The sequence below is a fragment of the Miscanthus floridulus genome, chromosome 18 (assembly GCF_019320115.1).
Source record: "Miscanthus floridulus cultivar M001 chromosome 18, ASM1932011v1, whole genome shotgun sequence".
Lineage (NCBI taxonomy): Eukaryota > Viridiplantae > Streptophyta > Magnoliopsida > Poales > Poaceae > Miscanthus > Miscanthus floridulus.
The window spans coordinates 17,533,942-17,546,808 of NC_089597.1; the positions used below are offsets into that span (position 1 = coordinate 17,533,942).

The window sequence follows — 12,867 nt, forward strand, 5'->3', positions numbered from 1 at the left end:
TCCCGTGATTGGTTTTGCTTTTTAGTATGATTACAATATAATGGTACAAATGAGCACTCACAAAATCATTAAACAAAAGGCTTTGACATTTGGCTAAGTAACTAACAGTAGACTATAGGTAATTTTTTTTCTATATAGCTAGTATTAAGAGCCCACATATTCATCAGCAATATCCTCCTCCTCCTCCTCCTCCTCCTCCGAGTATTCAAAATCTTCATCCTCCACCTCTAGGTCCTCATCATCGCCCGTGTCCTCCACCACCACTCCTCCTGCAATAACAGGTTTTTTATCTTCATCATCTAAGCATTCATCATCAGCAAAAGCCTATAGTAGCTCTAGATGGTTAGAAGTTATAAGTTTGTATAAAAAGATCATTATGATAGCGTCATGTAAGGGCAAATATATATAGAAAAGAACAAAACACTATCTGGCAAAAGATAAGAAACAACCGTGTACACATTTCGATTTTAAATAAAAATCATCCTAGCGCATTCCATGGCAAAAGATAAGAAACAACCGTGTTCGTTTGCGATTACTCTCACATCCAAAGTCATAATGTCTGGGAGAATTGTCGTGTCTTCCATCCAGTATTCTGTGTCATCAATATTCCGTGCATCCATAGGAAGTCACCATAGAAAAAAGGGGATCATATATCAGTTTGGAAATAGAGAGTTAGAGTGAAGATTGAGAGTGCTAAGAAATGTTGCTGGGACAAGAGCAAAGCAAAAAACTGGAATATACCATGGCTGAATTTCTCAAAAACGATCATCAGCGATACATTTGTGTATACACCCTGAATTGGACAAGTCCAATGACAAATCCATTCTTTTTTTTCATTTGGGCACTTCTCTGAATTACAGAGCAAAGCTAATCTGTTTTCTAAATATAAACTATCATAAATAGTGTAGTTCATGGCAATTTCTTAATTCTGTCGGTTCTGTCTAGATTAGGAAATTATGTGAAATGTTTATTGATCCAATTAGTATGGATGTCAGCGTCCAGCTCTCAAATATGTGCCCAGGTAAAGTCATCAATAAACATAGTAGAGAAAAAAAATCTTGCCATGACAACATGATTCCAAGTAAGAGAGGAACTATAACTAAGTGAACTCACCGGCAGGTAGGCTAGTGTGAGGTGGAGATGTTGGATGGTCTTAAAACACCGCAACAGCCCTAGACAGTCTCGATCGGGATCGGGCGCAATGGCCGGAGATCCATACACAAGAAGTATGATGGGGCACACGCTCTCCAGATGCTTCATGGTACCAAGGTGGACAGAGATCGGATCAAACAGATCCCCCCACCTGAGCACCTTCAGCGCAGGCGCTGAGATGTCGGCGACCGGCTGAACCCAATAAAAAATGAAACGCAGCCAAACACGCTCAGGTACTCAAGCGCCGGCGAAGCCACGGCGAGCTGTTCCAGGCCGCGCACCTTGTCCAGCGTCATCTCCCGGAGAGAATCCGAACGGATCGTGAGGCTGTCCAGGCCCCGGGCGCCGCGGACCGTGAGTTTGACCAGGCAGGGGCACCGCGGGGATGAGACGGCGTCGCTGAGCGCGCACGGGCCGCGGAACAGGACGCGGGTCAGGGAGATGTCGGTGAGCCGAGCGAAGACGCCGACGAGCGCGACGGCGAGGCCCAGGCCGCACCCGAGGTCGAGGGTCACGCTGGTGGCGCTCGCCAGGCAGGGCAGCTCAAGGGAGCCCCTTTCCTCACCGCCGCCGCCGCCGCCGTCGTCGTCGATGTCTCTCCCCGGCGCGTGGTTCGTGAAGCTGAGGTGGCCGGTGAGGCGGCGCGCCACGGCGGGGAGCCAGGCCGCCACGGACTCGGCGTCGGCGTCCAGTGTCCCCACGCTGAGGTAGCTGAGCGCCGCCTCGTGAGCGTCGGCGTCGGCGTCTCTCCCGGTCCCGGGCGTCGGAGTCTCTCCCGGTCCCGGGCGCCTGGTTGGTGAAGACGATCCTGCCGGAGATGCGGCGCTCGGCGACGCGGAGCCATGCCGCCACGGGCTCGGGGGCCGCGCGCGTCCTGGCCTCCTGGGTCGTCACCGGTCATCTTCAGGTGCCTGAGCTCCGCTTCGTGGCCGGCCAGCGCTGACGCGATGAGACGAAAGAGGGACGAAGCGGAGCTCCGGGAGCAGCGTCAGCTGCTGGAGCCTGGAGGGCACGTTGGTCCGACCAGCGGCGGCGGCGTCGCCGAGACCCGCGAGGATGCTGAGCAGGACGCTGTTGGGGAGCGCGCTCAGACAGTCCACGCAGGCTTCGTCGTCGTCGGAGGGTTTGGCGCCGAGGTCGCGCCGGCCGCTGCCGCTCAGGCTTGTCTCCGTCGTCTTCATCGGACGAAGGCAAGGCATGCTCCAAGCAGCTTGGCGAGAGTGCAACTACTGAGGCTGAGGCTGACGAGACCAACGGCAAAGCAGAGGAACATGTGGGGCCCACATAAATAAAAGAATCCAGTGCATGATTTTTTGCTAAAAAAATACTATATTAATATTTAATTGTAGATCTAAAAGCTGTAATAGTGAAAATGTAAATTTGGAATCCAATCGGCAAACCAGAAGCCGACAGGAAACCAATCGGCAATCCAGAAACCGATAGGCCGGCATTTGGATTGCTGATATGTGAGCCTATGGGGCCGATAGGAATATCGGCATGCTAGGGGCCGATAGGTCCTCCCAAACGTCAAAACACCTTTTTTCCCCTTTTTTGTATGCTCAGCTTTTTACTGATTTAGATCCAAAAATTAGTATATACTTTAGGTATTTGATACTTAGGTAATATTTACGTAGTTAGAAGATGTAGACTCTAGTTAGTTAGTAATTTTGCAAAATTAGTTTAGTTGTTTTGTTTTTACATTCTTATACGTGCTGCGTTCGTTCTGTTCTTCTCTTTTGCAGTTTTTTTATTTCGGTTGTCCATCCGTTTTTACTTTTTTTGTTTTTTTTATACTAGCAAAATATGTTCATGTGACAGAACCACAATTTATTATGCAACTAGCAGCACGAGCCCGGCAGAGCCGTGCACAGGAACAGCGATTATGACGAGACGGCTTGAACCGACAGTACGGCGGCCAAGGTAGCACGCGCGTACGGTGTCACCAGCCACGACCAGACAATCTAGGATAATTGTGCAGCAACCACCATGTGGACCTCATCAGCAACATGAGGCAACACGGTGGGGTGGCACGGTGTTGAAACGGAGGGCATTTGGAAGAAAAACAACACAAGAACCATATTACGAAAGACACAAACGGAAACCGCAAAAAAAAAAGAGAAACAAACTGCGGAGTGCAGATATCGGCTCCCAGATTGACGATAGCTCTTCAGCCGGCTACCTGATTGCCAATAGGACCCTGCAATGTGATTTTTGCCTGCCATGTAGGCTGTCAGCAACCACCGTCGTGCTGCACCGCCTCACGCTGCCCTCGTTGGTCCCACCTCACCGCCTCGCGCCGGCGCAGGACATGATAAGTTTTTTTTGCGACTTAGGACATGATAAGGTTGGGAAGGGAGGAGAGAGAGAGCGTTGTGAAGATAAGAGAGAGAGGGAGAGTAGGGGAGAGGAATAATTAAATGTTGCGCCAGCAGGAATATTTACCGTATGTTGGATTCAAAATTTTGTGCATAGTCGCGCATATCACGAATCGCCTCTATATATAATGATTTATAAGTAAATGATCTTATTTTTATGGACAGTCTTTTTTAGTGTCTGTCTCTAAAAATTGATTTTCAGAAGTGATTATACAGTCAACTGGCAATAATTTATAGAGACGGTCCACAACCAGGACCGCTTATACCATCTTTGTTCAAGCGGCCACGAAAATAGTTTATAGAGGTGTTGGCCGGCCGGGACCCACCCACGAGCGGCATGCAGGATTGGAGCTGGTAGGAAAACGAACTATCTACGTCCTCGTCAGTGAATTTTCGTTTCGTTACGTTACGTTGGGCCCAGTTTAGTTCCAAAAATTTTACAAAATTTTTCACATTCCTCGTCACATCGAATCTTTAGACGTATGCATGAAGTATTAAATATAAATAAAAAATAAAACTAATTACACAGTTTAGACGAAATCCACGAGACGAATCTTTTAAGCCTAATTAGACTATAATTGGACACTATTTGCCAAATAACAACGAAAATGCTACAGTACCCATTTTGCAAAAAAAATTAGAACTAAACTGGCCCTTGGTTAATTGTGGGCTAGCTAGCTGCTTTTTGCCCACATGCATTGACTGGCATGCAGATTTTGTTTTATATTTCTGCTAGTAACTGATCGCATCGACCAGATCACATGCGCGCGTGAGAGTGACCTAGCGTGTGTGTGCCCAACTCGCAAGCTAAGCTAAGCCATGCATGTGTGTAACCGGCTACTGAACTAAGGCGTACGCCGAACTTGCCGATCATATCGACCAATGCAACATGCATATATATGCCATATGGTCGATCGAGATGCTGATCAATCACGCTAGCTAGCTGTTCATAAGTGGAAGCGTCTTGGTGTCGGGCCTCAATGGAAGGGTTGGGGTGCCTCTCTGTCACTATGTGTGTTGGTGTAGTATGCACTGCGTGCTCCCTTGCGTGTAGGGCAAAGGGGTCATATGCCCCCCAATCCCACCCCATTCCCACACAAAAAAACCCCTTACTCAGCCACTAGTTATACATTTAAAATTAATATAAATATGCATATTAAGCAACATAATAGTACTTATAGCCCTCTTGTGTCTTCACCACAGAGAAGAGTTATGTTACTTTCTTATCTGGTTGTTGTTTATTTTGCATATATGGCTCTGCTCTGGGAGACCATCCGCCGGATGGTCCTCTCACGGTCGCTCCCTTAGCTCTCCTGCTGCTGCTCGGCTCCGGCACCCTCAGGCCGCCGATGCAGACATCGTTGCTCCCGCCCTCGCTTTGCGTCGCGCCACCCTCCTTCTATGAGAAGATCGGCGTGATCGATTTCTTCTTCACATCTGCTGCAATCGGCGCCGTTTCTCTTGCTGGCTTTGTTGCTTGCCACCTGCTGGACACGGTCGGTGCTGACACAGCGACCCAAGCCAAGCTGCTGGGTTTGGTAGAGCTATGTGTTGGGCAAAGTGGGTCATATGCCCCCAACCCCACCCCAGTCCCACACAAAAAAAATCCCTTACCCAACCACTAGATATACATTTAAAATTAATGTAAATATGCATATTAAGCAACAAATTGGTACTTATAGTCGCAACATATCAGTACTTATAGCACCTCTTGTGTCTTCACCGCAGAGAAGAGCTACCGCAAAGAAGAGTTATGTTACCTTTTTATCTGCTTGTTGTTATTTTGCATGTATGGCTCAAGAGGGATGGTGCATATTCCCTCATGATTGTGTTGTGTTTGCCTTCTGTGTATTGCACTTAGATTCATTTGTTTTATAGGAAGATTTTTCTATGCGTGGCCTCGGTGAAGAATTAATGTAACAACATGTTATGATGTCATTACGTCAGAGTATTTTCTTTTCTTCGTTTTTCATAGATTGTTCTTGCTCTCTTTTGTAAATTTTAGATATGAATTTTGGATTTCTTTCGTCCATTTTATGTAACATTTTTTGAATTATATATATGAATTCTCATGTAATTTTATGGATTTTATTTAGCTGTTCCTAATACAAGTGTGTGTAATGCAGGTAATAGTGCCGAGAACAAGGTAAAGCAAAGGTGCACCGTGACCAAAACCCATTGTATCACTTCACGATGACTAAAAATAAGCATGCATTATTGTTTAAAAGAAAAGGGATTAGTCTCTATCCATATCCTCACCAATTCTCGCAAAAAAAATCTATAAATTTCTTTAAATTCATTCAATATCGCACCCACACGCTCGATGGCACCAGCATAGGCAACTCACTCACCCTTACTCTATCGTACGACCGCTGCTCCACCTCTATAATATGTTGTGTGTTATTTCTTTGGTGTACATACAGTTGTGATGTACAATAAATTGGAGAGTGTTTATGGTGGAATAAAGCCAGTTTTTTATAAACCAATTTAAACTTCATCCGATATTTATGATATTCAGTGTTTATAGGTACAATTTCTCTGAGAAGCGCTTCTAAAAAAAACTACACAAATAGGGTATAAACATGACTAGCTTAGCTTTTGCGTTGTTTTTTAGTACAAAATGGAGATGGTGAGAATAAGTGCTATTAAAATAAGCTACAGAAAAACTTAGTGTTTGTCCGCTAATTTCAGCTTATGTTGGCTATTAACAGCTTATAAAGTTAAACCTTTGATCGGGACATCGGGTTAACTAGAACGGCACTGCAACACGGTTACCCTTATCTAGTGCAGTCACTGCAGTGTCGGTCTTAGGTCGAGCAAGGCATGCACAGCTTTAGTAGCGAGGACGGGCCGGAGCAGCATGATTGTTTGAATGTTAACTCTAAACTTATCTGAACTTTTTAGATGTTAACTTTGAATCTCTGATTTTTTTGAAAGTTAGCTTTGAACTTCTTGGAATTTTCTTAACTTGTAGTTGGAATATGGGGTACGTACCTGATGTACTCGAACTCAACAACATGCAAATGAAGCACAAAGACAGTCAAGGTTTTGAAGATGACTTTTGGGATTCCAAAACTATTGCCAAACCAGACACCCTGCATAATACTCCCTCTGTCCCTGAATAAATAGATTTCTAGAGTTGTCTTAATTCAAACTTTTTAAACTTTGACCAAATTTGTAGAAAAAACGTTAAGATTTATGGTGTCAAATTAGTATCATTAGATTTACCATACAATATATTTTCATAAGTTGATCATTGTATGACATAGATGTTATTACTTTTTTCTATAAACTTACTCAAATTTTAAAAAGTTTGACTAACACGAATTCTAGAAATTGATTTATTTGGGGACAGAAGGAGTACAACAAGTGAGACAGACATGTCGGACAATCAATTAATCGTCTCTGAGATGACGGGGAATCGCTTTGATACACATGTACCTAAAACAGTGTCCACTTGTTGAAATGTGGTACTGAAAACTAACTTGATGTATCGTACTGGTTCCGATATTGGTACATTGAAAGTAAAGCACTGAACACAAAAGAAGTAGACTTTAATAAAATAAGTTAAGGACTGATTTTCATCAAGTAGCAGTATTGTCGGATTGGTATAGTTGATTTGTTTTTGGTAACGCTTTCAGGAACATCACAGAGTAGGCGATGTGTCTCTTTACGTGGCTTTCAGCAGCCTGCAACTTGAATGGATAAGTACCTGGAGACGACGGTTCAGAAGCCGATCGAGCGAGGTGCACTGTGGGTCCGCGTCGACGGCAACCTTGCGCGGAGGTCCAGCGTGTGTCCGGGGGCAGTGTCGTGTTGATGCCCGTGCTGTGCTCGTCGTCTGGGTGACGGCCCCGCGACGGCAAAAAGAGGCGGCTATGGGCTGTCACCCGACCCGATGATCTCCTGCTAATCGCGCAAAGAGAGGTAGCGTAGGCAATTGCGGATCCATATCGTCCAAACAAGAAAGGCAATTGCCTGGCCGGTTTGTCTCCTCCGAGCCCCACTCTAAGGTCCTAGAGCATAATACTCCCTAACATTAGCATGTTCGACGTCGCCTAAAGTATGCTAAGATTTCAAGATATCGAACAATACGAGATGTGTTCAAATAAGGTGTTCTTCGTGAATTTCCTCCGTTTTCCCATCATGTGTGTGGCCAAGCCTATAAGGCCCATGCATGACCCCTAAAAAATGAAGCAAAAGACTTTCATCGTTTTTTGGCTGAAATAAGAAACATATTTACAGCAAATTATTTGTAATAGAATATTGATGAGATTTTTACTTAATCATAATATATTGTAAACACAGATCATAGTCCACATGAAAAAGAAAAGGAATAGGTTTATTTGCAGCTTTGTTCGTACTCCCTCCATCCTATAATGTTTGATCTTCATTTTACACCTATTGTAAATTAGTTGACATTCCACTTACTAATGAACCTTTTTTTTATTATTTTCAATATATCTCTATCTCTTTCTTTCTTGTTCTTTGTGCACTTTATCTTTTTCATCCTTATTTAATTCTCGTACTCAGAGATAAAACATAATTTATTATAGGATGGATGGACGTAGACTCCTATGAAGATGTGGAGGAGAGAAGTGGGGAGAGGGAGAGGAGAACTTAGCTCTCATTTAAGTAATAAGCTGGAAACAAGAGTCTATGCAATGGTGGGTCCAGTCATAATATGAGGAAGATTAAGAAAGAAAAGGTGAGACACGGATGAGAGTAATGATAATTTTTTTAAAGAGAAATAAGAGACAACTATTATATAGCTTGCACTACTACAGAAGTTAACGGTAGGGGCGGCTGCATCAGCCGCCCTTCCCAGGGTGTTCCTACAGAGGGTGCCTCTGTAGGGGCGGTTTCCTGACCGCTCCTGCAGTGCCCTCTGTAGGGGCGGCTGGTGTTTTCAGCCGCTCCTACAGTTCTCTCTGTAAGGGCGGCTGGTAATATCAGCCGCCCCTGTAGTGGACTTCTGTAAGGGCGGCTGTATCACCAGCCGCCCCTGCTGTATGTATTTGTAAGGGCGGTTCAATCAAGAACCGCCCCTACTATGGATTTTTCAGCAAAAAAAATAAATAATTCAAATTCAAATCTGACCATATATATATAATTCAAATTCGAATCTGACCGCCACAAATATACATATATACATCCACAAACACAAGACCATTATTTAGAACATCATCACAAATCATAATTCACATAAGTCCATCATTACAACATAGTCCGTTATGAAGTCCATTATTATAACATAGTCCATTAAGAAATCCACAAGTCCACATGCAAAACAAAGTCCAAACCATTCCAAAGTCTGATCCAAATCATACCACAAGTCCACATTGTCATCAATGGCCTAGGGCTAACCTATCAGTCTCCCGAAGGTGTTGGTATAGAGGATTACTACCTAAGTCGGAAAGAAGATGATGGTATATGCCTTTATGATACACAATCTGGTCCATTATGAAGTTGCAAAGGTCGCCGACCATCTCTAAGAGCTTGTCATCCTTGTATGGGTTCCTTCTCGTGTCTTTATCTTTCTCCAACTACAAGAGAACAAGTTTAAGTTTACTATATCACAACATATGCAAACTTTTCATACTATGAGCGAAGAGGTTCAAACTTACCAGATTGGGGTTTCTGTTGTAGCCACCGATGGTACTCATCATAATACATGTGTAGTATCCATAATGTAGACTCCTAGGCTTCTGCTTGGGGCACTATGTGTTTTGCATATGGAGATGTTAAGTAATGCTATTGACAGACACGTAATATATGGAGTACCAAAGTAAATGACACTTACCGCACATAGAGTTTTGACATACAACTTTTCCTTCCTATTTGGATGATGCCTCCCCTTATGTTCCTGGACATAGTGCCTGAATGCCCTGTTCCAATAGTTTTAGCAAATGCAACTTATTAGTATCCCACATTGAACCTTACAAGTATATATACAAACATAGTAGCTAAAATGAGGATTGTCAATATGTATACGTCTTGACAATCGTTATAAAGTCTTTGTATGTCTCGACTGGGAAATCCGCTAAATCAAAGACCCATGCCATGCTATGTGAGAGCCAGATGCCTATGCAAATCCAGTGATCGCTGCATGAATTTAGTCATAGAACGAACACATAAGCTCTTTTGCATCGAATAAAGTATATTGAACAAAGCTAAGTATACAGTCGAACTTACTTAAAGTGGTATGGTATCCATATATTATCGTGTTGTTGAAGATTTTTAAAACATAGGGCAATGTATGCCGCAACCTTGAGGGACTCTTCCAATATTTTCTTGTTCTTGATATCCTCTTTCTTCTTAAGTGTCTTTTTAGCTCCTAGTTCTTTGCAATCTAGTTTCCACTCTTTAGGGTAATTAAAATTTGTTGATGCTATAGGTGAAGGGTCTATATACCCATGTTTCAGAGCTGGCCTCTTTTTCACAAAGTCCGCTTGCATTCTACAAATCACGGTAGAAAAGTGCCTAGAAGCATGCCTGGATATCCTTAAACTCAACGGCAATTTGCCCACCTGGGGCTCCAAATATGCCGGCAGGGATCCATGCTTGTAAGATTTCTAGTTCTGTTATCTGAGCACGCAAGTACCAATCGTGGAACTTTCTCATTCCATGTGGCAAGCACTGTATGACTCGGTTTGGTAGGAAGTTCTTGCCTTTTTCATATTTATCCGGGCAATCATTTGACCATTTGAGGTTATCAACAGCTGAATACTTGTTAAACCCTTTGTGCAGTTTGCTAGTGGTGCCCTCCTCAGAAGCTGGTCACCTGATCCTTAGAGGGAGGGGAGGCACACATATAAGTCATATGATGATTGGGGGACGTTATCATTTTTTTGGGTCAGAATGTGGGGGCTGGTGGAGTAAAATAAGAGGAAGCTTCCACTCCACTTTGAAGGTCATTGTTCTTGTACCGACTAGCCCCACACCTAGGACATGTATCTAAAGTCTCGAACGATGTGCCACACCAAAAAAGGATACAGTGGTTGGGGCATGCATGAATTTTGTCAACCCCCAATGTGAGTGGACTTATAACCTTCTTCGTTTGGTATGTGTTGGCGGGAACTATGTTCGGCCGTGGGAGCAACCGTGACATGAGGCACAACAGATCATCGAAACTGCAGTCCGACCAGCCGTACTTAGCCTTTAGGATGAGTAGCTTAAGCACAAAACGTAGCAGTGTGAAGTATGTCGGACAGCCCTTCTCAGCATCATACACAGTCTTCTTTGATGCTTTTGTCACACTCTCAAGATTTTCTAGACCTCTCTTGCTCTTTTCTAATATTTCTGGTCCAAAGGCCCCTAAGCATTTCGTTCAAGTTATCACCGTCATCTGCATCCCCCTCACGTGCTTCGCCATCATTGCTGGCACCACTAGCATCATCACCACCTTGTTGATTGCCAAAGCCACCACCTTGTTGATTGCTATAGTCACGATCCATTTGTTGCTTAAGATCGTCTGTGAATCGAGACAAGTATGCTTGGGTTTCAGCTTCATCAGCTAGATCATCGTCATTGTCATCAACAACCACTGTTTCACCATGATGAATTCATACAGTGTAGTCCGGAACAAATCCTCTCCTAATCAGATGTTCTTTGATGGTACTCACATCTCGAAATGCAATAAGGTTCTTGCAATCTTTGTAGGGACAAATAATCGTGTCACTATTCTCTTTCAACGTCGCTGCATGCTTCTCTGCGGCTTTGATGAATTTGTCCACCTCATCATGGAAAAGAACGTCGTGTCTTAACGAACCATACATCCAAGAGTTCCTATAGTCCATCTTATAGAAACAAAACAACCAAAGAAAGAATATTACTCGAGAATAATTGTATATATCTGAGACACGCACCATGGTAGTAGAGGATAGTTAATTAATTGACTATTAATGCATAAATATTTTAAAATATAAATTAATTGGTTCAAATAAACAATTTTAAAGAAAACAATTAGCAATATTTAATATTTCATCCACTACCTTTCATACAAACTCCATTCCAATTTCATGGTAGAGGATAATTAATTAATGGTCTATTTATCCATAACTAATTAAAAACACACATTATAGAAATGAATCAAAATAAATATTAAATGATAATTAGTAGCCATGGTAGAGGATATTTTACACATTAGCAATAATTAAAATCTTACACATTCACCTACATGCAAACCCTAGTCACATAAAGAAAAAATTGAAAAAGAAAAAAAAATCCTAGATCTAGATCTAGATCTAGATATAGGGTTTCATGACACATACACCAAACTTCACTAATACTACACTAAAATCAACAAAGATGTACTAACAAAGGATGCAATCTTACTTCCCTACCTAATTTATTCTAGTATAGTGAAAATTAGGGTCCAATTTTACTCATAACTAGCTCAAGCTCTATGGAAGAGAGAGAAAACCAAAAATCAAATTACTCACTGACCAACGAATTAAACTTCAAATAAAGAGTTGGAGAAGCATTTCCTTACCTTTTAGAGCCTCTCTATCAAAGGATTTGAGATCAAAACTTCTCCCTTAGTAGAGCAATTTTTAGGAGGAGCCCAATGCCTCCCAACCTTTTTTTTAAAGAGTGTGTCCCGAGGTGGAAGAAGGGGGTGGTTGCTATTTATTCGTGCGCCATCAGTAGGGGCGGCTGGTGATTCAGCCGCCCCTACAGTCGAACAGCAGGGGCGGCTGGTGGCAGCCGCCCCTACAAATGGGCACTACAGGAGCGGCTGGTGATTGAGCCGCCCCTACAGATCAGCCCCAACTGTAAGGGCGGCTCAGGTTACCAGCCGCCCCTATAGTGCCATCTGTAGGGGCGGTTGGGCTGCTGAGGCCCGAAGACGCCCACTGTAGGGCGTCCTCAACCCCAGCCGCCTCTACAGTAAAAATGCCCCATTCCTACAGTGTGAATATGACGTAGTGTTGGTTGACTCTTACAATTTAATTTATTCTAACAATTGGCAAGGTCTGGAACCATTCGAGCATGACTAAACAGTGGATAAGGCTACACAGCCTACGTTACTGTGGTGCGTAGGAAATCATAGAAGAGGACACCAAATCGCCAATCAAGATTTGCGACACCTAACCCGTGTCGTGTGGGTGTGGCCTTGTTTGCGTGGGACCGGGGAGTCCACACCGGACGTCACGTCTGCGGTTTTCTGCTGCTGCCAGCCAAAAACCGAGAGCACCACCACGATTTCCGCCCAAAAAACCGAGGGCATAGGCTTCAGAGTCCAGACCTCCGTCGTCCTCAGAAAAAGTCACTTTCTCGAGTTGGGAAACTCTTGCTTGCTTGCTTGCTTCTCTCTCCACAGTCACCGCAGTTACAG

The 12,867-nt window shown here is 43.6% G+C and overlaps 1 protein-coding gene across 1 annotated transcript; it reads right to left on the minus strand.

Annotated features, from left to right (window-relative positions):
* LOC136523372 (uncharacterized) lies at positions 1-2,333 on the minus strand. Its single transcript, XM_066517071.1, has 3 exons — positions 2,107-2,333; positions 1,114-2,034; positions 1-592 (listed from the first exon to the last, which is right to left on the minus strand). The coding sequence occupies exons 1-2, from the start codon at positions 2,331-2,333 to the stop codon at positions 1,314-1,316; spliced, it is 948 nt and encodes a 315-aa protein (XP_066373168.1). The 3' UTR covers positions 1-592; positions 1,114-1,313.
* Between the last annotated feature and the right edge of the window lie 10,534 nt (positions 2,334-12,867).

What these genes read in the sequence shown, in the direction of transcription:
- LOC136523372 (XM_066517071.1), bottom strand. Translation starts at nt 2,333, where the DNA reads ATGAAGACGACGGAGACAAGCCTGAGCGGCAGCGGCCGGCGCGACCTC. An exon ending in CTCCGCTTCGTCCCTCTTTC is followed by an intron (nt 2,035 to 2,106) that starts GTCTCATCGCGT and finishes GTGACGACCCAG; the next exon opens with GAGGCCAGGACGCGCGCGGC.